At 43.8% G+C, this 22,063-nt stretch overlaps 1 protein-coding gene across 1 annotated transcript in view; it reads left to right on the top strand.

The window, feature by feature from the left end:
- LOC137375058 (collagen alpha-4(IV) chain-like) overlaps positions 1-12,669 on the top strand; it is a 226,548-nt gene extending 213,879 nt beyond the window's left edge. The window contains exon 48 of the mRNA XM_068041685.1: positions 4,366-12,669. Coding sequence (XP_067897786.1) covers positions 4,366-4,626 — 261 coding nt within the window. The 3' untranslated portion in view covers positions 4,627-12,669. The remainder of the gene's footprint in view (positions 1-4,365) is intronic.
- Positions 12,670-22,063: the final 9,394 nt, after the last annotated feature.

Raw genomic sequence — 22,063 nt, 5'->3', positions numbered from 1 at the left:
TAATATTAATAATTATCAGTGGCAACAGAAAATGACATGTAACAATGCAGTTAAATAATGGAACCAGTGATCTACCATCTCCCTACAACACCGAAGAATTGATGATCTGTTTACAAAGCTTGAGTTCCAAAACCAGTCTCAAGTGACATTGGATTGGGAACTTACAGCCAAGGAGTAAATTTTGCTGATATTAGCCAGCTAATCTGAGAAATAGTGAAAACTGATCTGGAAGAATAGTTTTCAATAACATGCATGGTCACCTCCTGATACATCAGCCGAGGCGCAGTATTGATATTCAACTCTTTTCACAGACAAGGTCGTTGGTATGTATAGAAGGGCGGTTATGATTGGTGCTGGGTGAAAAGTAGTGGTGCAATTCTGGTGGATGCAACTTCATCCTGTATGCTAATTCTGAACCTATGCTGACTGTCTTTCTCATGTGCCAAGTGGACTAAGAGAGTGTTAGACTGTAAACAGGTTGGGTGAGAAATTGGACTCATTAGTGCCTGTTTTTGGGCACTACGAGTGCCCTTAGAGTTTCAAAGTGGTTCTGCAGTGCACGTGCACTCTTGTGGGGCCGAATCATGCTGGACGCCATATCGGTGAGAGTGTTAGCGTGCACGCAGTGAACGTCTGGAATGCAGAGCAGGCAGATCATGACCTCAATCAGTGTGTAATGCTAATTTGACACCAGCGCTGCCCTTTTGGAGCTTAATGCTCCAGCCAACCCCCTCTTTTAACCTCACATAGCTGAACATGCATTCAGCAGCAGGGCTATTTAGGGATCCTGAACTACTTACAGGTTAGTTGCTGGTTGATTTCTTCTGGCTGTTGCTACTATTCTACAAGTGTTTGCTTTCAGTAGTTGTTTCAAGTTGCAAAAAGTCTACAAGGAGTGATATGGCAGGTGCTGAAGGACTTTTTGCAGACTTCAAGGCTTCTGCACAAACCAGTTGGTCCCAGACATGAGTGCACTAGTAGCCATTCCCCTTGGAGTACAGTATGACTTAGAGACCAAACAGAGGCCTTACAAAGCAGTGCAACCAGAGGAGGGATGAGGGGGGAGGAGGGGTAGGCGATGAGTTCTCAGCAGGAGGCCATATCCGCCCAGGGTGTTCAGGGAGCAATTTGCCGACCTGAACATCAGTGAGGAACCATGTGTGAGATGTCTGCGCTTCAATAAGGATATTCTCACTGAAATCTGCCACCTGCTGTAGCCAAAACTGCAACCTCATCTCGCAATTTGCGTCTAGTGTTGTGCAAGGGAGGGCACAGAGGCTCTCTACTCAAAGGCAGCTAACTAAATTTCATTCTGTCTTTCCAGAGACAGGCAGGCAGTGTAAGACTGTGGCTTCACTCGGACTGCAGGCTTCCCCATGTTGCAGGGTGCCATTGAGTGCGCACACATCGCTTTGCAGGCACCGCATGTCAACTCAATACGGGAACCAAGAGGGATTCCATTCCCACAACATCCAACTGGTGTGTGCCCATAGGCAGCATATCATGCAGGTGCAGGTCAATGCCTGGTATCCTGGCACCAGTTGTGATGACTTCATTCTGTGGCAGTCTGCTGTGCCATCTGTATTTCAGCCACCACGGGAAAAAGGGTGGCTACTGGGTGACGAGGGCTACCTGCTGACAACAGGGCTGATGACTCCAGTGTGTAACCCATGCACACATATGCAGCATTCACACAGTAAAAGTCATGCTGCCACACAAAATGTGATAAAGCAGACCATTGGCATGCTGGAGCAAAGCTTTCACTGCTTGGACCACTCTGGAGGAGCCCTGCTATACTTGGCAGAGTGGGTGTCATGATTTGTGGTAGTCTGGTACATGCTACACAACCTTGTCAGTCATCATGAGGGGACAGTGCTTTCCACCAGATATACAGTGAGAGAAAGACAAAGAGGAGCATGAGGAAAGAAGAAGGAGAAACCTTGACAGCCCTTTTCTGTCCACGTAAAGAACTCATCCAACTGCGATACCAGTGACCGCAACCCCAATTCTACAATTAGCAACAACTACACACATTACCTTCCCTCTGTCACTGACCATCACAGCATTCAATTGGTCACAAAGCAGAAATAAAATCCACCACAAAACAAACATTCCAAACCAAATTTACAAATGAAATCATTTCATATTGCATATAAAAATGAACTAATCTCCCTTGTGCATTCCCTTAATGCCTGTCTTCTGTGGGCCTTCGCCCGGTCTAGTGCTGCCATGCAGTGCTACCCCAGTGACTGCAGCATGGCTGGTGAAGGCTGCAGGAGGCCTTGGAAGGCACCCTTGAGTAGCTCTGAGCTTCGGACTGCACCATCTCAGCATGGGCAGCAACAGTGGGGGCTGGCTGGCTGACTGGCAACAACAAGGGCACTGGCCGAATGGGAGGACGGATGCTTTCTTCCTGTGAGAGGCAGCAGGTTCGTGCACCTCGGAGCCACTGCCACTCTCCCGGATGCGCATCAGCAATCCCAGTAAACTCTTGGCGGACAGATTACGGACTGCTCTGATACCTTGCAAACTCCTTTGCACACTGTAATCCACAAGCACAATGGCAGCAGTCTGAGCTTCCATTGCAGCACTCAGATTTCTGATGGAAGCTGCTTGTGCTGCAATGGAAGCTGTGACATTGACCATCACACGCTGCATCACGATTGGGTCCACAAGTGTACAAATGGAATTGGCCACCATTTCCATGCTGGAAGGGATGGGCTCCAAGCTCTGCGCAATGTCCTGTGCCAAGTTGGTGTCTGACTCCTCCATGCTCCTTGACATTGAGCGCAGGCTTTCTGGCAGGCTTCCCAAGGCACCAAGAATTTTGTTGTGCAAACTTATCAGCATTCAGTTGTAGGCTGCCTCATTACAATCTTCATCTGAGTCCCCCACAGTGGAACCCATGTGCAGCCTCGCCCTCCAGCGAGCTGACATCTGCACTATCCTTGCCCTTTGCCCTGACTGCAGGCCACTCATGCCCAGTGTCTTACCACAGGCAGATCACGCCTCTAACCTAACTTCTAAGATGGGTGTCAGTATGTGAGCTGATGGCTGCGAGTGTGAAATCAAGTGACGGTGTTGTGTCTTCATCATCACTGTCTTCTTGATGTTCCCCCACTCCCTGGCCAGGTTGTACCTCTTGGACATCTGAAGGGAAAAAGGGTAAGGTTGTGATGCAGATAGAAGGGGAAAGTAAGAGGTGTATATGTATACCATCTGCCACTTGTAAATCAGAAGTGTGTGTGGGATGAGGGAGAAGTGGGATGTGTGAGGATACTGTAATCTTTGATGCTTTCAGCCCTGCCAGTGGCCATGGCCTCAGTTAATGACCAGCACCATACACTCCATGGGTGTTAAGTCATTCAGCTATGCCTCTCCCCCTCTCCTGCTGGCTTAGGTTGTGCACCATCTTGTCCTGCAAGAGAGAATGGAGTGCATCAATGGGTGTTGTGTAATCTGTTTGGCTAATGTGGCTGTCATGGTGGAATAACTGACTGTGTGTACAAGCCGTGAGCTGTGTTTGTGAGGTTTGCAGCAGTGTAAAGTGTGTGAGGGCGCGCTGAAGCATATGAATGTTATGTATGAGTCTTGATTGACAGAGATTGTTGGTGGGTGAGTGATGGTGGTGTGGTGAATTCAGCATTCCTGAGGCTACTGGGACATTTGATAGGATATGGCATTTGAAGATGCACCACTTGTGTGAGGTCATTGAACTTCTTTCAGCACTGCATCCAGGTCCTTGGGACTTGACTCTTAGCATTGACCTCCATGGCTATCTGCTCCCACTGTCTCTTAATAATATGTCTGAGGCTTCCTTGTCCCCCCTTCCCCCACAGATATGGGACATCTCTCTCCCTTTCCACCTCCTCCACCAAAACATCCAGTGCAGCATCCAAAAACCTTGGAGCCTACTGTCTCCCCTGTTGTGCTCTTTCCCAGGTCAGATTCCCTTTAGCCATATCACCCAACACCTGCTCCAGCTACATTGCACCTCACCTTTAAGCATTGCAGGCTAGCTTTAAGTGGTGCTAGCCACTCATGATATTAGTCCCCTGGTGATGTTTCTAGCCAATGAACAGCACGGTTAGCACTGGCTGCATGCAGAGATCATTCAAATGAGCAGGCAGCATGAAGTTGGCATGTCAGCAGGCACAGTTTAATCACGCGTCATGACCCCCTCGCCCATTTTCAGGTGTTATCCAATTTATACCCCCATTTTTTTTTTATTGCTCATCTTTTTGGTTCTTATTCAGTGAGTGGTGCATGAGATTGAAGTTTAGAATTATAAAATGTAAAATAAAACTAGCAGTATTACAGTTTTAACTTCAGCTATGAATGTTACACCTTCCCTTCTTATTGCAGCACACAGGAGCGGGTGCTGAAGGAGGAGGCCAGTCTCTAACGTCCCCTGGGAGCTGCCTGGAGGATTTCCGCTCAACGCCATTCATCGAGTGCCAAGGAGCTCGTGGCACCTGCCACTACTTTACTGATAAATACAGCTTTTGGTTGACAACTGTGCAACCAAGCCACCAGTTTGGACTATCTGCTCCATCAGAAACTCTGAAAATAGAGCAATTACAAAGACAAAGAGTTAGTAGATGTCAGGTTTGTCTGAAAAAATAATTTCAATTGCATTGGAACCCTACAAGGAAAGCATATGGTAAGACATTTTACCAAAGGGAAGATAACAATTCAGGCCTAATGGTTAATGGTGCTCATTTAGTTTCTCTTTCTAAGTACATCTTCAACTTCAACCGATTAGAAAATGTATATCAGGAGACTATGGAATTTTTACTGGCACTGCTAAAATGCTTATGGTAATCAATATATTAAAAAGTAAAATCTATGGAGATTAAATTTTATATGAAATGTACAGCAACTTAATTGACATTATCAGTGGAATTTAACTTATGGATCTGTAAAATTATTTTTTAAAAAATTGAATTATTTTTGTTGCTTGGTCTTAGCACAAAGTTGTAAAATTAAGATGACAAAAAGACTACAGATCATTCATAGTCAGGGCATTTGAAAGTGGTCTGTGAAAATTTATTGTAACTATATTATTGTTCATAGCAATGGCCCCGATAATAACTTTGAGGCACGCTCTGAACAGAGGGAGTGCAATGACGGGTGTAAAACCCGGAAGAGGTTTCATTGCATTCCTTTGTGGTATTTCAATGGTGCTACCACATTTAAAGCCCCTTTTTTTTGCTCATCTTCTGGGTTTGACATTGAATGTGTGAGAGGGCATGACACAGACCCACATGATGCAATCTCAACTAGAACATTTAAAGGTCCAATCCAAGGATGGAATTTGGAGGATTTGGGTATTGCAACAAAATGAGGGAGAAGTGTTGTAATGGATTCAGGATGGCCACAGATTGCACCAATATTTAATGATGCATCCCTTGATGCACTACCGGGTGCAGTGAGGAGTAGGAGAGAAATACTCTTCCCCAGCAAGGGGAGGAAGAAACCTGCTGCTGCCGCGAAGAAGGCATGGCTGGAGGTGTCAAAGGAGGTCAGCAATTGGCGCATTGTGCCACGCTACTGGCTTCGATGCAGGAAGCACTTTAACAATCTAACCAGGTCAGGAAAAGTGAGTACAGTTGCACATTCATCTATATACTGTTGTGCACACCATCTCCCCCACCTCCTACTCTGCTTTGTCAAGCCTCCTCCATCAGATTACACTTCATACCCACTTACCTGTCAAACGCACCCATCATTCTTTTTCTATGCACTTCCTCACATACCCAACTACCACTGTCACTCACCCTGACCCTTACATAATTGGATGGCTTTCCCTGATATTTAACCCCACCAAATACACTGCATCCATCAGGTGAACACATATGGTTACAGTCTGTTCTAGGTCTGTTCTCATTCCCGTTGCAGAAGAGGGTGGTTGTCCATAGATTTCCCAGTTGACAGCTGGAGAGAAGCAAGTAATAGAGATTAGTGGTGTTCTAATGTCCCTAAGCATCAGAAAAGTAGAGATTGGGACTCCCAACTACCTGGTGACAGAATTAAAGATCAGCAACCCACACATCATAAAACACTCAGTCATGTTGACTTGATTTCAGCAGCAAATGAAATTTGATCATCTTCATATTGCTAAGTTGCAACATTTTTACCTTGCAAATAATTCGTATCTTTTTTCTCCACCAAGACCTTTGCACATACAGCAGCAATTGGTGGACCTCCCAGATGATGAATCCTCAGAGGAGCAGAGTCCTTTTGAGGGTCCACCATCACAGGACGTCAGCACTGATATACTCACATTTCGATGGGCCGAGCTACGTAGTCAGTTTGGTATTTCAGCTGAATACTTGGGTTCACAAGTGAGCATGCGCAGATGGTGGTGGCAGGGACAACTGTGGAGAGTCCGTGTCAGAGGGCACAGCTCTGCTCAGCTGGACACAGTGCAGGAGCAGTAGGAAAAGGAAGAGTAAAGCTTTGTAGTTCAACGTTAGTATGCACAATGGGTGTTTAACAAAATGTGACTTTATTTAGTTTTCGTTGTTTAGTAGAATCATATAAAATTAATTACTTTGCAGTATCAGCCATGTTACCAATTCTTGGTTACGAGACAGCAACTCACCTTTTCAGTTGCTTGTTGATGAATGAGACCAACGGGAGGATGTGCAATGGGTGGATGGTTGATTCAAGGACTGCTTTGTGTCAATAGGATTGGGGCAGGAGTAGAGGAGCCCTTGGATGTGATTATTACATCGGTCCAGTGGTAGTGATGAATTGAACCTTACAGCTATAAGGGAATCCTTGGCATCCTGGACAGCAATGTGAGGTGTTGGTGCATTAGTGGGTTCCAACTTCATCCTCCGCCTCCTCCTTATCCTCCTCCGCTTCATTGGGTTTTTCTACAGACAATGGGCTAGATTTTGTGGAGGAGGCGGGGTTCTGGTACGGGGCCAAAAAGGCAGGGGGATCCCCACCTAGGCCTTATCAAGACCACCCCCCCACCCTCCACCTTCGGAGCAATCCTCCACTGTTTTCAAACCAAAGTGTCCTGCTCCTGGATCCCCATCCCATTAAAGATGGCGATCCTGCCTCCAAGAGCTGCTGGCCAATCACAGGGCCAGCAGCTCAGCAGTATTGGGAGTGCCACCGGGAGCGGTGGCCACTGATGGTACTGCAGAGGCCTTGGACCGAGGCCCAGCGCTGGAACCCTGGGCCTTAGGTAAGTGAGGTGGCATTGCTGGGGCCAGTCCCGAAGGCCCCGGTGAGGGGGGTTGGGGGTAGTGGTCGTAGGGTTCAGTGGTACGGAAGTCCTGGGAGGTCCATTGTTTCCTGGCTGCGATCCTCTGTAGGCCACAAGTTGCCCCCAAGCCCACAGGAATGGCACCTCATTTTACAAGGTGCCCTCCCCACCTGGTGGAGGCACATCCATTGATGGTTAGATCCCAACGGTGGCGGTAAGTGGCCCTTAATAGGCCTCTTAAGGGCCTCAATTGGCTTCTGGCTGGAAGGCCATTGACAGCCTATCCCGCCCCGGCAAGGTCGCTTGGAGATGGGGCGGCAACAGGCCCTCCACTCTCCCACCACCTATTGCGATTCTAGGGCACCCCCGCCTCCAACCTCATCTCAGGGGGCCCATAAAATCCAGCCCAAAGTGTGCTTAGCACCTTGTTGTTCCTGCAGGTCCAATCCTCTTTGCAACCATTCTGGAGGCCCTCGCTAAAGAGTACGGAAGGACAGCTCCAGATCTGTCCAGCGCATGCCAATCACTTGCTCAATGATGTATCTAGTGGTGATATGACTGTCGGCGTATTCTACTTGGACTTCATTGGTGGGGTTACTTATCAGTCAAGTTTGAAGGATTGCTGGCAGGGCTGTGGCAAGTTACTCACCTCCTGACTCCCCAAAGCCTTTAGTAAAGGAAGATGGCACCTTAAATGAAACCAGGTGAGGAAAAAGGCCAACATATTAATTTGATCATCTTTCACTAAATTAGCAGAGTTTGTTGCATGCCCTAAAGGACATTAGTGAACCAGATGGGTTCTTACGACAATCGATGATAGTTTCATGACCATTACTGAGACTACCTTTCAATTCCAGACTTTTTTTAATTAATTGAATTTAAATTCCACCAGCTGCTGTGGTGGTATTTGAACCCATGTCCTCAGGGCATTAGCTGCACTCATGTCGGCAAGTGGAGTGTATTCCATCACACTCCTGACTTGTGCCTTGTAGATGATGGACAGACTTTGGGGAGTCAGGAGGTGAGTTACTTGTCACAGCCCTGGCCAACAATCCATCAGTGACCTGCCTTATGCATTTATGTGCAGACCTCTGGGAGATCCTGACTATGTCTCTGGTAGGGTCATGGGAGGATCTAGAGGCAATAAAGGTTGAGGACGATGGTCACTTTGGCAGCCACTGGTAACATGGGGCCACCAGTCCAGCAGGTCGTCTTCTAGGAGGCTGCAGGTATCTGCTACCATCAGATACAGCAAACTCAACCTCTGGAAGCAGTGCTCTTCTGAGAGGTCAAGAAAGCTGAACCTCTGCCTGTGCACTGTGTTATGTGGACAGTGCCTCCCGTGACCTCAACCCCTCTGCCGTTTCCTTCTCTGCTACTACTCCCCTCTCTGCTGACATCTGCAGCTCTCTCCACAACAGGCCATTGCTGCTGCTGATGGTCATCTTGCTCCTCATCCAAGGTCTAATCTGAGGCAGACATTGCATCATCCTGATCTTAAGTTTCAATACCTCCAAATTGCACAAACTAGCCTCCAACGCAAGTACTCTCAACAAATTATTTCCCAGTTTGAATATTTATTGACGTCTGGATGTCTGGCATTTAATGAGCTCCATGAATTGCTGATCAGTCTTCTCGTTCTTGTTTCAATGGTGAGCCTGGGAAACCTGTGCATGTCTTGTTAAATTTAAATCCTGGTGAAAACCTCATTCAGATTGTTTCATTGAAATACTATAAGCAGTAACCTGCCTCTCTGCGGGGAGTGGGGTGTGGGGTCGGTTATGCACACACATCAAAATGCTCCTAAGTTAAACCCAGATATCTACACATTGGAGCCGGCTTCTGGATGCACTGGTAGTTTTGCCGATTTTAATGATCCTCACAAACCTCACATGCTCTTTAATATTGAAACTCTGGCTATAGGTCTTTGAAATGTTCCTGTAACTATATTATTGTGTTAATACCAATAAACATTCCAAACACACTAATGCAGCAAACTCTGCTAATTTAGTGAAAGGTGATCAAATTAATATGTTGGCCTTTTTCCTCACTTGGTTTCGTTTAAGGTGCCATATGTGTAGATGGACTTAATTTATGTTATTCTTCAGATGCCAATAAAAAGCCCAAGGGCGGGGTGGGGATCTGTTACTTTGCCAGGGCATTTGTTGCAGAGGTATGGGTTTTATACATGATTTAGCCCCTAATACCAAATAATGTGATAAGATCTGGTGACACAGATGTAAATCGGGGTGGATTAGTTTGCCTCTGTGCTTCCTACCCATGATTTTCTGCCCTTTAAACTAGTTGGTGGAATATTATGGGCTGGCTGGGATGCATAGCAGCCAGGGAATCATACAGTCTATTTAGTAACTTTTATACTATAGGCTATTCAGTGACTGATTAAAATCATTCACAGTACTTTATTTGCCTTTCAAAATGTACAGAAACTTTCTGCTGACTTATTCTATGAGACAAATGATAAAAAGAGTGCACTGGTATGTTGAACTTACCAAAGGTTTTCTGTGAAAGAAATGGTTTCTTCCTCCTTATTACGCTTCATTAATTCAGAACCACGTACATAGCATGATTGGACAAGTGCTCAAAATGATGGGCAGCCTTACTGTTGCTTTTATGTGTCCACACTAAATGTCACAGGTTTAGGAACTAGGATGTAATGAATGTGTGTTGCCTAGTTCTCGTACTGAGAAATTTTATTTGAAGTCATTAACTGTTAACACCCACTTGAAACACTGAGGGACTGTTATCATTGAGTGGATTGTACAGTAAATATGGAAGAAACTAAAGCAATAGACAGTAAATATAACCTAGATCAAAAATATCACATTTTATACTGGTTACTTGAGTGGTTATGAAATTAGAATTAAAAGTGACAGGATGCCAAAGTGCACTAACTTCCATAAGACCTGGTTTGAATCCAGCGCAGGTAGATGAGATGAAAATCTCCTCTCTCTCTCATACTTGGTGAGGTCCCTGAGTAAATGGCCAGCCTCAATTCAGTGCATGGTGAATGGTGCAAAATATCCCTCAGTTCAGAAGAGGGGAAAAATTGTTAAACAAGTATACTTGATATCACATCATACTTAGCACCATTTCCCTGTCCACTAGTCTTAAATGGAAAATTAACAACAGCAGTGTATTTTACTATTACTATCATAATTTATCATTTTTAACTTGCTATTAATATGTTATCAGTTTATTTGAATTAATGTATAATATAAAGATATATGCAACAAGCTAACAGTGGCTTTATGCAAAAAGCACAAGGGTGGTAACTGTTCAGATATTTAGCATTTTTTGCCAAAGGGCGAACTATCTTTAGATTTCTCGATGATCACAATTAGAAAAAAGCCTTAGTAACCACCTGACAATGGAAATAGCAATTTTGCATATTTCGCTGTTGGAAAGAATTTTAAAACTTCTCAATTCCAATGCGCCAAATAGGATTGAAGAATGTTTAATTTTTGCCCAGTAACTCATATCAAAGCAGCAGACTTTATAATTTATAGAACCTTATCTGATTAATACATTCTTGTGGCATTTCTAGGTTTCACATTAAATATTCTGGGAATGAAAGTGGTAATTTTGGAAAGAATTATTCTGTGTAAATTGTGTGAGGATGTACATTGAAATGTAATCTCCCCATAACTACTCTGAACATGTAACATCCTGCAGAATACAAGTGCTGAATTATTGGTAGACACAGTGCTGGAAAGAAATTCCACATATAGTGATAGTTAAATCAATGAGAAACAAAGCACTCCAAGAAAATGGAAATTGAATCAAGGAGGAGAGATGAAGGACCAAATATCTGCATGAACTCAAGGCTCCAGCTTCTCAGTGTAAATCCTGAAGCCTGATGTGTGTATATAAAAGAAAATAGAAGCGGTACTGTATATATTATACATAAAGTAGAATGTACTGGGTGAAATTTGGTGTTAGTGCCAATTCAGTTGTAATCATCTTCATTTGGCCTTGACAAAGCTACAAGTATGTGCAATTGTGTTTTTCATCATGATCAGTGGGGTTCTGTTATATGGATCTGATTACAGAACTGATCATAGACTGATTCAGTGTAGGAATGAATTTCACAGCACTTTCCCATGCTGGAAAAATAGATCAGATTTAGAGGTACAGCACTATTCATTTGTTTTAGTTGACAAAACAAAGATTCACAACTTTAACCTGAGGTTCAGAGCTGTTCAAAGCTTGGGTCCCAATGCACAGCTTTTCCTTTCCCTGCTTGCTCACCAACTTGACTGTGGAGTTTGGAAAATGGTGCTTCGTTAAATAACGAGCAGAGTGCGTGTTGTTTAAATGTACAGTAGTCAGCTGATGTTGCATTGTGTTGCTCTACTTGATGACTGTTTTATCCTGGTGTTGTAACAATCCACATAACTATTGAAGTAATCAACAGAAGTATACATATATACTACTTTGACTATGTCATTTCATCATGAAGCAATTGCAGTATTTTTTAAAATCTTGTCCACATAGCTATGTATATTAACCCAAGATTTTACAATGTGTTTTTGGTGATGGCCATGAAATCAGTTTGTAATGGTGAAAGATAACCGGATTAAAAGTGTCACCGTGTAGAATGACACCTGATGCTGTACTGTTACTGAACGATTGATGATTTAGAATATTAGAAGGGTCTGAAAAAGCAAAAATGTGGCCTTTTACAATATTTATGTCAAGCAAAATATTCATTTATGCAAGGTTTTTGATATCCACATGTTTTCTTTTTAAAAAGCCCAGATCTTTAGAAATGATCCCAATACAGTACTATTCAACAGATTTGTAATCACTGCATGACAATGCCTGAAATTTTAGTGAGCTGTTAACAACAAAAACTGTGTCTTTTGCCCGTGTTTGTAAAATTGGTAGAAATAAATAGAACAGGTTTCGTTCTGTCCTACCCCATTGCCACTGCCTGTGCTAAGATTTCAAATGTTTAGGAAATGATAATTACACAATTTCTACCACAAGTTCAAAGTCTATTTGTATTTGGATTTTTTTCTTTTCAGTTAATTAATAAATATCCCATTGCTGGAGAGGTTTTCATATTTTATCTTACATTAACATACACTGCAAATTAGTCTAATCAAGTTGCATAAGCAATTTATAATGAGTGTCACAGGCATATTAGATATAATAAACAGATTTAAAATAGTGTTGTACAGAGTTAAGAACAAAAACTTGTATTTAACATAGTATCACAATAACGTGCTATATCGAATGATGATTTTTTAATGCACCAGCTGGAAACCTGAATACGGTGGAGACAAACCACTCAAACCTTGCAAGCTTTGAACTCTGCCTGATGACCTTAACCACCAAGGCATATCCCCTGCTGCAGACAGTAGTGTTCAGTGGTTTAATTGATCTGTGTTTGATTGTGTTAATCTGTTCACTGATCGATTTTGACAGTGCTTAATGACTTAGCCAGAAGATGGAGCTAGTGTTGGTGAAAGTTCCAGAAAGAACAGACAGAGACTCCCTTCAAGGAAACCATCCACATTGGTGCCTCCCAGAAGCTGAAGAACCACCAAATCTGCCATCCAATATTCAAACCGGAAGCCTCAGGACCACCAAAGGAAAGTCACGTGACCACCAAATTCAACCGGAAGCCAGCTGAGTCACCAACCTCCACAGACTGTATACCTTTTATTTCTCTGGAGTCTAATTTGGCCAATCTATCCTTCCCCATTCTGTAACCTATTTGTGTTTGTGTGTGTGAAAGTTGCACCATATTTTATTATTTTACTTAGATCAGTTTGAGCACAATAAAGCTAACCTCTTTGTTAAACTCAAGAAAATCTGTCCAATTGGCTCTTTTTCTGACCATGATGCGTAAACAGTTTAAACACTCACTGAACTGGCAAGTATAGCCACTTAAAAAAGAAATAAACCTGCTGTGGTCAAATAAGGAGCAGGAAAAGAGGGGACCCCTTCGACCCCTCCTCACCTGATCGTAACAATAGTAAAACATCCCGAAGTGCATCACAGATGCATAATCAGACAAAAACCGATCCAGAACCAATGAAGGAGCTATTAGGACAGGTTACCAAAGCTTTGTCAAAGAGGTAGGTTTTAAGGAGGGTCCTGAAGGGAAGAGAGAAGCAGAGAAATTTAGGGAAGAAATTCCAGAGCTTAGCTCCTAGGCAGCTGAAGACATGGCCACCAATGGCAAGGTAAAGGAATGTGGGGATGGATATGAGGCCAGAGTTGGAAGAATGCAGAGTTCTTGGAGGGTTCTTGAGTATCCTTAGTTTTAATCACTCCGCCATTGACAGCTGCACCTTCAGCTGCCAATGCCCTAAGCTCTGGAATTCCCTCCCTAAATCTTTCTGCCTCACTAGATCACTTTCCTCCTTTAAGATGCTCCTTAAAATCTATCAGTGTTTGCCACCTCACAGAATGTGAAGCACAGGGTGATTGGAAAACAATGCTTTGTAAACTGAGTGCTAAAGTCAGGAATTTGGTGCAAGTGGGAATTCAGGAGGAAGGAGGTGCTGCCTTTTATTTTTGTTTCACCTCCAATAGCTGGTGAGTGTTTTTCTTTCCTCTCCAAGCTAGGAGACTCTAATTTGCTATTAGTTTATTAAATTAGTAACTAATTAACTATTCAAATAAATAAATATCATTAGACAGACATGACAGGTATGCCATGACTGCAACATGTGAGAGTTTTTGGAAAGATCTACAGTCCTGGACAAACACATCTGTGGTAAGTGGCTGCAGCTTGAGCAATGTCGGCTGAAAAATGTTGAGCTGGAGTCTGAGCTGCAGACATTCTGAGGTATTGGAGGTGGAAGGTTACCTGGACACTTTGTTCCAGGAGAAAATTAGGCCTCTTAGGTTAAGTAGAACTTCATTGTTAGTCAATGGTCAGGGACAGGAGGGTGTGACTGCGACAGGTAGTTATGGCGATCCAGGATGTAATGATGGAGGAGCCTTGACCCTTGACTTTGATCAACAGGTACAAGGTACTTGCTACCTGTATGGATGAGGACAAGGACTGCAAGGTGAATGGGCAAACTGACCATAGTACCATGGTGCAGGAAGCCATTCAAGTAGGGGGAGTGGAAAGAAATGTGGCAGTGATAGATGACAGTATAGTCAGGGGTATAGATACTGGTCTCTGCAGCCGTGACCAGGAGCTCCGAGGGTTTGTTGCCTCCCCAGTGACAGGGTTAAAGAAATCTCCTCATGGCTGGAGACAAATTTGGAGTGGAAGGTGGAGGTTCCAGTTGTCGTGGTCCATGTAGGAACCAACGTGATGTTCTGCTGAGAAAGTTTGAGAGTTTGGGTGCAAATTAAAATGCAGAACCTCAAAAGTCATAATTTCTGTATTGTCACCTGAGCCACATGTAGGGTCAAGCAGATCGGAGAACGAAACGCATGGCTGAAAGAAGGGTGTGGGAAGAAGGGGTTTTGATTTGTAGAGCATTGGCACCAGTACTGGGGAAAGAGAGAGCTGTTCCATTGGGATGGGCTTCCCATAAACCAGACTGGGGTCAGTTCCCTGGTGGATTGTTTAACTAGGATTGTGGATAGGGCTATAAATTAATAAAGCGGGAGGTGGGGGTGGGGGTCAGGTAAATGGAAGTTTAGAAATCTAAAAGGTTGAGGCAATAGAGCAGTGTAGCGATTTGGGTAAAGACAAGTTGAGTGTGACAGGAAGGGACAGAGAATTTACTGATAATAGTGAAACAGTGAATAAGGACCATGCAAAGAACAGTAGTAAAATAAAATTAAAGGCTTGTTATGTGAATGCCCAAAGCATTCGTAGTAAGATAGATGAACAAGCAGAACAAATGGAGATAAATGGTTTAGATCTATTTGCCATTACAGAGACATGGGGCAGGATTTTGCCCTTTGGGATGTGACCTTGACATTGGGGTCAAATGGGGGCTCCTGTCCAATTAAGGATGCCAGGCAGGTTTTTGAAGCTGGAGGACCAGTAGGAGGTGGGAGAGAAGCAGAGAGTAGGGATAAATGGGGCATTTTCAAGTTGGCAAGCTGTAACTAGTGGAGTTCTGCAAGGATCAGTGCTGGGGTCTCAGCTATTTACAATCGAAATTAATGACTTAGACGAAGGGAACCAAGAGTAATGTATCTAAATTTGCTGACAATACAAAGTTAGTTGGGAGTGTAAGCTGTGAGAAGAACACAAAGAGGCTGCAAAGAGATATAGACAGGTTAAGTGAGTGAGCAACGAGGTGGCAGATGGAGTATAATACAGGGAAGTGTGAGGTTATTCACTTTGGTAATAAGAATAGAAAAGCAGAATATTTCTTTAAAGGCAGAAACTTCTAAATGTTGATGTTCAGAGAGACTTGAGTGTACTCGTACAGGGAACACAGAAAGTTAGCATGCAAGTACAGCAAGCAATTAGGAAGGCAAATGGCATGTTGGCCTTTATTGCAAGGGAATTGGAGTACAAGAATAAGGAAGTCTTGCTACAATTGTACTTTGCTCTGGTGAAACCACACCTGGACTACTGTACAGAATTTTGGTCTTGTTATGAAAGTGCTTTTTAAAAATATTTTTGTGTCGACTCATGGTTGAGGATTGTAGAGATGAATTCCTTTGGAGGACTGAAGTGATTCCATAGATACTAGACCTTTTTAAAAAAAAAAGTCACCGGAAGGACTTGGTTTAAAAGCACTTACTGGAAATCACATGTCTTCAGCTAAGTAAACAGCAGGTGCCTTCTCAGTATGGGAGTTGTTTACAGAGAAGCCACATGTCAAGATTTATGGTGGTCAAGAGTTGGTTTCATTTTGAATACTGTTGTGAGTTGAAACCCCTGATGCTACAATTCTCCTGGAAAGCCTGCCAGATTAATCCTTGATGCCGCCTGTAAAGAACTGCTCCAGAAAGATCCCAGTGACAGCTGTCTATACGTATTTGGGATGCCAGACTAAAGGGACAACTGATATCATTTCAAATCTTCTTCTTTTCCTTCAAGAGTTAACAAGTATTTGGCCAAAGCATTCTTTTTTGCAACTAGATCTCTGCAGAGAAAAATTCTTGATTTTTCTTTTAACCAGTGTGTGTATGTGTGTGTGTGTGTGTTGGTTATTTAGAAGGGAATATATAAATATATATTTATTGTCATATTTCAAACTGTCTGTTAAAGCTTTGCATCTTTATTGACTAAGTCTTATTTTATGATAAAGTAATTTTGTTGTTTATCAAAGAAACCTACTTGATGTAATTTATTCTGAAATAAAAATAGAGTACATAATTGGCTGTATCAGTAACTGGGTAAACATTTAAATATATGTTGTGACCCGTGGAGAGGTGGAACTAGAGAAAGACAGTGCACTCCTGCCGCCTCGGTCGTAACAGTCTCCATTTCTAAGGAAAGGTATACTTGGAGACCAGGTAATCTGCAACCCTTCAGGATTCTGATAGGTGGAGTTTTGCATATTGACTTTCCACCTTCAGAGTATTAAAAATGAAACATAACGTCAGCACCAGCTTGCTTCACTGTAACAGGATGTATAGCGATGCAAACTTGTACACAAAGCTGAGGCTTGAATTTACCAGTAGAGATTCAGTTGTCTGAATTTTCTCTCAGCTTCCAAAGACTTGGAAACTTCAACAACTGATAGAAACATTTGGTAGCGTGTTGATATTGCACTGGTTGTGCCCTGGTTCTTTCAAATTACATTTTCAACTCAATTGCCTATGTAATAAAATTGATTTTTTGAAGGCTACATAAACTTAAGGTACAGTACTGGATTACGTGTACAGTACAATACACTATCCAGATCAGATGTGCAGTTCTGTCCAACATTATGATGTACAGTACCCAAATGCACAGTACATATTGGGACTGACCAATTCCCTATCCAGATCAGAGGTGCAATATTCTAAAGTTCCCAGTTCAGAAGTGCTATCATAGATGTGTAGTACAACATTTAAATATTGTGCTTGGACTGGATCAGGCTTTTAAAGGCATCACTTAATTACTAGTTCTTCTCTCCTACTCTTCTACAAGAGTAGGCTCTTGAACTATAGGTTTGGCCCTTCATCGTCATTGAGCCTACAACATATCAACTCTCCTAACCATTTACAAAATTGGGCCATTTCTCTCTTTAATCCTTTAAAGCTACTGAAAAGAAAGAGACAGTTCAGATGAATTGTACATAATTCAAGAACATTGCACCATGCCACTATCAGTTACCTTGGTGAGCATTAAGCCAACTAAATTAATTTAATTTTATTCAATTAAATATTTTAACTGCTGAATCAAATAATAACTGGCAGGAGTCTGACAGAGCTGCAGAATGATTATTGTACTTTAGACTTTGAAACGCAAGCAATGATTTTATGTCCCCAGATAAGTAACTGAAACTTCAGATGTTAATGCTATTTCAACTTGTAAAGGTTTGGGAGATGGTGGTGCAGTGGTAATGTCACTGTATTAATAATCTAGATGTCTAGATTACTGTTCTGGGGATATGGGTTCAAATCCCACCATGGAAAGTAGTGAAATTTGAGTTCAATTGATAAATTTGGAATTTAAAAACTACTCTAACGGTGACCATGAAACCATTGTTTGTTGCAAAAACCCATCTGGTTCACTGATACCTGGTCTGGCTTACAGGTAATTCCAGGCCCACAGCAATGACTCTTAACTGCCCTCTGAAATAGCCTAGCAAGCCACTCAGTTGTGTTAAACCACTACAAAGTGTAAGAAAAGGAATGACCAGACGGACCACCTGGTAGAGCAAAGCTACCTGACCGGACCTGACGACATGTATCAGGTCGAGTCTCTTTTCCAGGTCCGGTGCTCGGGCCTGGTCGGACACTGTGCTGCCTTTTGCTCAGGGAGGGAAAGGGAAGTAAGCTGATCAACCAGATGTCTTCAATCAAACAGTATTGCAGATCAGCAGTACTGCAGAGTCCTGATCACTATTCAATGAACTCGGCCACAAGTGCTTGTATGTGAAGGTTGCAGTGGGGGTGGGAGTAGGGGGGCGCGTGCCGTTGGTGACGAGATCAAGCTCCGATTCCCAATTCCTTCTGCACGATTCTGCAGCAATAGCCTGTTGCTGGAACGGAGGATCCGAGGTGGAGCACAACCTCTTTGATATAATGAACTTCATTCCTATAGTTGGGTCGGGTTGGATTGTGCTAGGTCGGGAAGAAAATCAAACGACTCGGGCCCGGGTCGAGTTCAGGTTGGATGTGGTCGGGTTGGGTGCGGGTCGGATTTCAATTGCATACCCAAGCAGGCCTTTACCACCCAGCATCGACCTAGGCACTGGAAACGACAATGCAGGGAAATGGTAGGGAAATATAGGGACAGGTGGGGACAGGTAGGAATATGGAATTAGTGTAGGATTAGTATAAATGGGTGGTTGATGGTCGGCACAGACTCGGTGGGCCGAAGGGCCTGTTTCAATGCTGTATCTCTAAAACTAAAAAAAAAAACTAAAACAAACCCAGCCCCATCGACCCTGCAAAGTCCTCCTTACTAACATCTGGGGCCTTGTACCAAAATTGAGAAAGCTGTCCCAAAGACTAGTCAAGCAACAGCCTGACATAGTCATACTCACAAAATCATACCTTACACACAATGTCCCTGCCATCACCATCCCAGGTATGTCCTGTCCCACTGGCAGGACAGACCCACCAGAGGCCGTGGCACAGTGATACACAGTCAGGAGGGATTTGCTCTGGGAGTCCTCAACATTGACTCTAGACCCCATGAAGTTTCATCTCATCAGGTCAAACATAGACAAGGAAACCTCCTGCTAATTACCATCTACCGCACCCTCCCCCCCACTCGGCTGATGAATCAGTGCTTCTTCATGTAGAACGCCAATTAGAAGAAGTAGCAAGGGTACAGCATGTACTCTGGATGGGGGACTTCAATGTCCATCACCAAGAGTGGCCTGGTAGTACCACTACTGACCGAGCTGGCCAAGTCCTAAAGGACAGAGCTGCTAGACTGGGTCTAAGGCAGATGGTGAGGGGAAAACATACCTGACCTTATCTGCACCAATCTACCTGTCGCAGATGCATCTGTCTATGACAGTATTTGTAGGAGTAACCCCCGCACAGTTCTTGTGGAGACAAAGTCCCATCTTCACATTGGGGATACCCACCATCATGTTGTGTGGCACTACCACCGTGCTAAATGAGATAGATTTTGAACAGATCTAGCAACGCAAAACTGGGCAGTTATGAGGCGCTGTGGGCCATCAGCAGCAGCAGAATTGTATTCAACCACAATCTGCAACCTCATGGCTCAGCATTTCCCCACTCTACCATTACCATCAAATCGGGGGACCAACCCTGGTTCAATGAAGAGTGCAGCAGGGCATGCCAGGAGCAGCACCAGGCATACCTAAAAATGAGGTGTCAGCCTGACGAAGCTACAACACAGGACTACTTCCATGCCAATCTGCAGAAGCAGCATGTGATAGACAGAGTTAAGCGATCTCACAACCATGTATCAGATCTAAGCTCTGCAGTTCTGCCACATCCAGTGGAGGAGGAGGCTCCACAAATATCCCCATCCTCAGTGATGTGGGAGCCCAGCACATCAGTGCAAAAGACAAGGCTGAAGCATTTGCATCCAACTTCAGCCAGCAGTGCCAAATGGATGATCCATCTCAGCCTCCTCCTGAGGTCCCCAACATTACAGATGCCAGTCTTCAGCTATTTTTTGATACCACGCGGAGTGAATCAGATTGCAAGAGCAGGCCAGAGGCTGGGAATTCTGCGGTGAGTAACTCATCTTCTGACTTCCCAATGCCTGTCCACTATCTACAAGGCACAAGTCAGGAGTGTGATGGAATACTCTTCACTTGCCTGGACGGGTGCAGCTCCAACAGCACTCAAGAAGCTCAACACCATCCAGGACAAAGCAGCCGTTTGATTGGCACCCCATCCACCACCTTCAACGTTCACTCCCTCCATCACTGACACACAGTGGCAGCAGTGTGTACCATCTACAAGATGCACTGCAACAGCTCACCAAGACTCCTTCGACAGCTCCTTCCAAACCTGCGACCTCTACCATCTAGGAGGACAAGGGCAGCAGGTGCATGGGAACACTACCACCTGCAAGTTCCCCTCCAATCCGCACAGCATCCTGACTTGGAACTATACCCCCATTCCTTCACTGTCGCTGGGTCAAAATCCTGGAACTCCCTTCCTAACAGCACTGTTGGTGTACCTACACCCCAAAGACTGCAGCAGCTAAAGAAGGCAGCTCACCACCACTTTCTCAAGGGCAATTTAAATGCTGGCCTAGCCAGTGATGCCCACATCCCATGAGCGAATAAAAAAAATCTTACATTTTGTGCTGTTTGCTAATATTCGCTCACTAAACCAACCTGGTCATTCTCATATAATTTAAATGTTTGGTACATAAATTATTTATTAAAGTAGACCGTTACTACTGGTTCTGGATGTAAATACTGTTGCCCACTTCATTTTAAAAAACATTTGAATATGCATAAACTGTAGTCTGCTGTCTTCTGCTATAACCCAGTATTTTCAACAGAGGGTGCATCACAGCCATAGCAAACATTGAGACTGGCTGGGAAATGTTTGAGAGATTGAAAGGCATTTTGAAAGTGCACCAAGTAGCTCAAATCTCAATGCAACTGTGTGCTTCAGTTCAGGTCGCCCTGAAAATTCTCAATTGCTATGTTTATAATAGTTACAGGAGTTACTGCATTTTACTAGGGAAATGATCTGTACAGGATTTGGGAACAAGAAAAATGAAAACAAGTAATGGGAAAATTAGCAGGCGAGGCAACGCTATAAAGAAGGAGAATAAATAACTTGCATATAACACCTTTCATGACTTCAGGACATCTCAAAGTGCTTTAGAGCCAATGAAGTACATTTGAAAACTATTGTAGTGCAGGGAAATGCTGCAGTCAATTTACACAGCAAGCTCCCACAAACAGAAATGAAATAAATGACTAATTAATCTGTTTTAGTGATGTTCATTCAGGGATAAATATTGGCCAGGATAGCGGCAGAATTCCCTATCTTCTTCTGATCATGCCATGAGGTCTTTAATATCTAATAATCCACAGCCCAAGACTAATTGTCTTTCCTATCCTGAGTGGTGTGAAACAGGGCTGTGTTCTCGCACCCACACTTTTTGGGATTTTCTTCTCCCTGCTGCTTTCACATGCGTTCAAATCCTCTGAAGAAGGAATTTTCCTCCACACAAGATCAGGGGGCAGGTTGTTCAACCTTGCCCGTCTAAGAGCGAAGTCCAAAGTACGGAAAGTCCTCATCAGAGAACTCCTCTTTGCTGACGATGCTGCTTTAACATCTCACACTGAAGAATGCCTGCAGAGTCTCATCGACAGGTTTGCGTCTGCCTGCAATGAATTTGGCCTAACCATCAGCCTCAAGAAAACGAACATCATGGGGCAGGATGTCAGAAATGCTCCATCCATCAATATTGGCGACCACGCTCTGGAAGTGGTTCAAGAGTTCACCTACCTAGGCTCAACTATCACCAGTAACCTGTCTCTAGATGCAGAAATCAACAAGCGCATGGGTAAGGCTTCCACTGCTATGTCCAGACTGGCCAAGAGAGTGTGGGAAAATGGCGCACTGACACGGAACACAAAAGTCCGAGTGTATCAGGCCTGTGTCCTCAGTACCTTGCTCTACGGCAGCGAGGCCTGGACAACGTATGCCAGCCAAGAGCGACGTCTCAATTCATTCCATCTTCGCTGCCTTCGGAGAATACTTGGCATCAGGTGGCAGGACTATATCTCCAACACAGAAGTCCTTGAAGCGGCCAACACCCCCAGC

This window comes from Heterodontus francisci, chromosome 11, assembly GCF_036365525.1.
Source record: "Heterodontus francisci isolate sHetFra1 chromosome 11, sHetFra1.hap1, whole genome shotgun sequence".
Taxonomy (NCBI): Eukaryota; Metazoa; Chordata; class Chondrichthyes; order Heterodontiformes; family Heterodontidae; genus Heterodontus; species Heterodontus francisci.
Note: the sequence above shows the minus strand (reverse complement) of the source record. Positions and strands in the feature narration are given on the sequence as shown.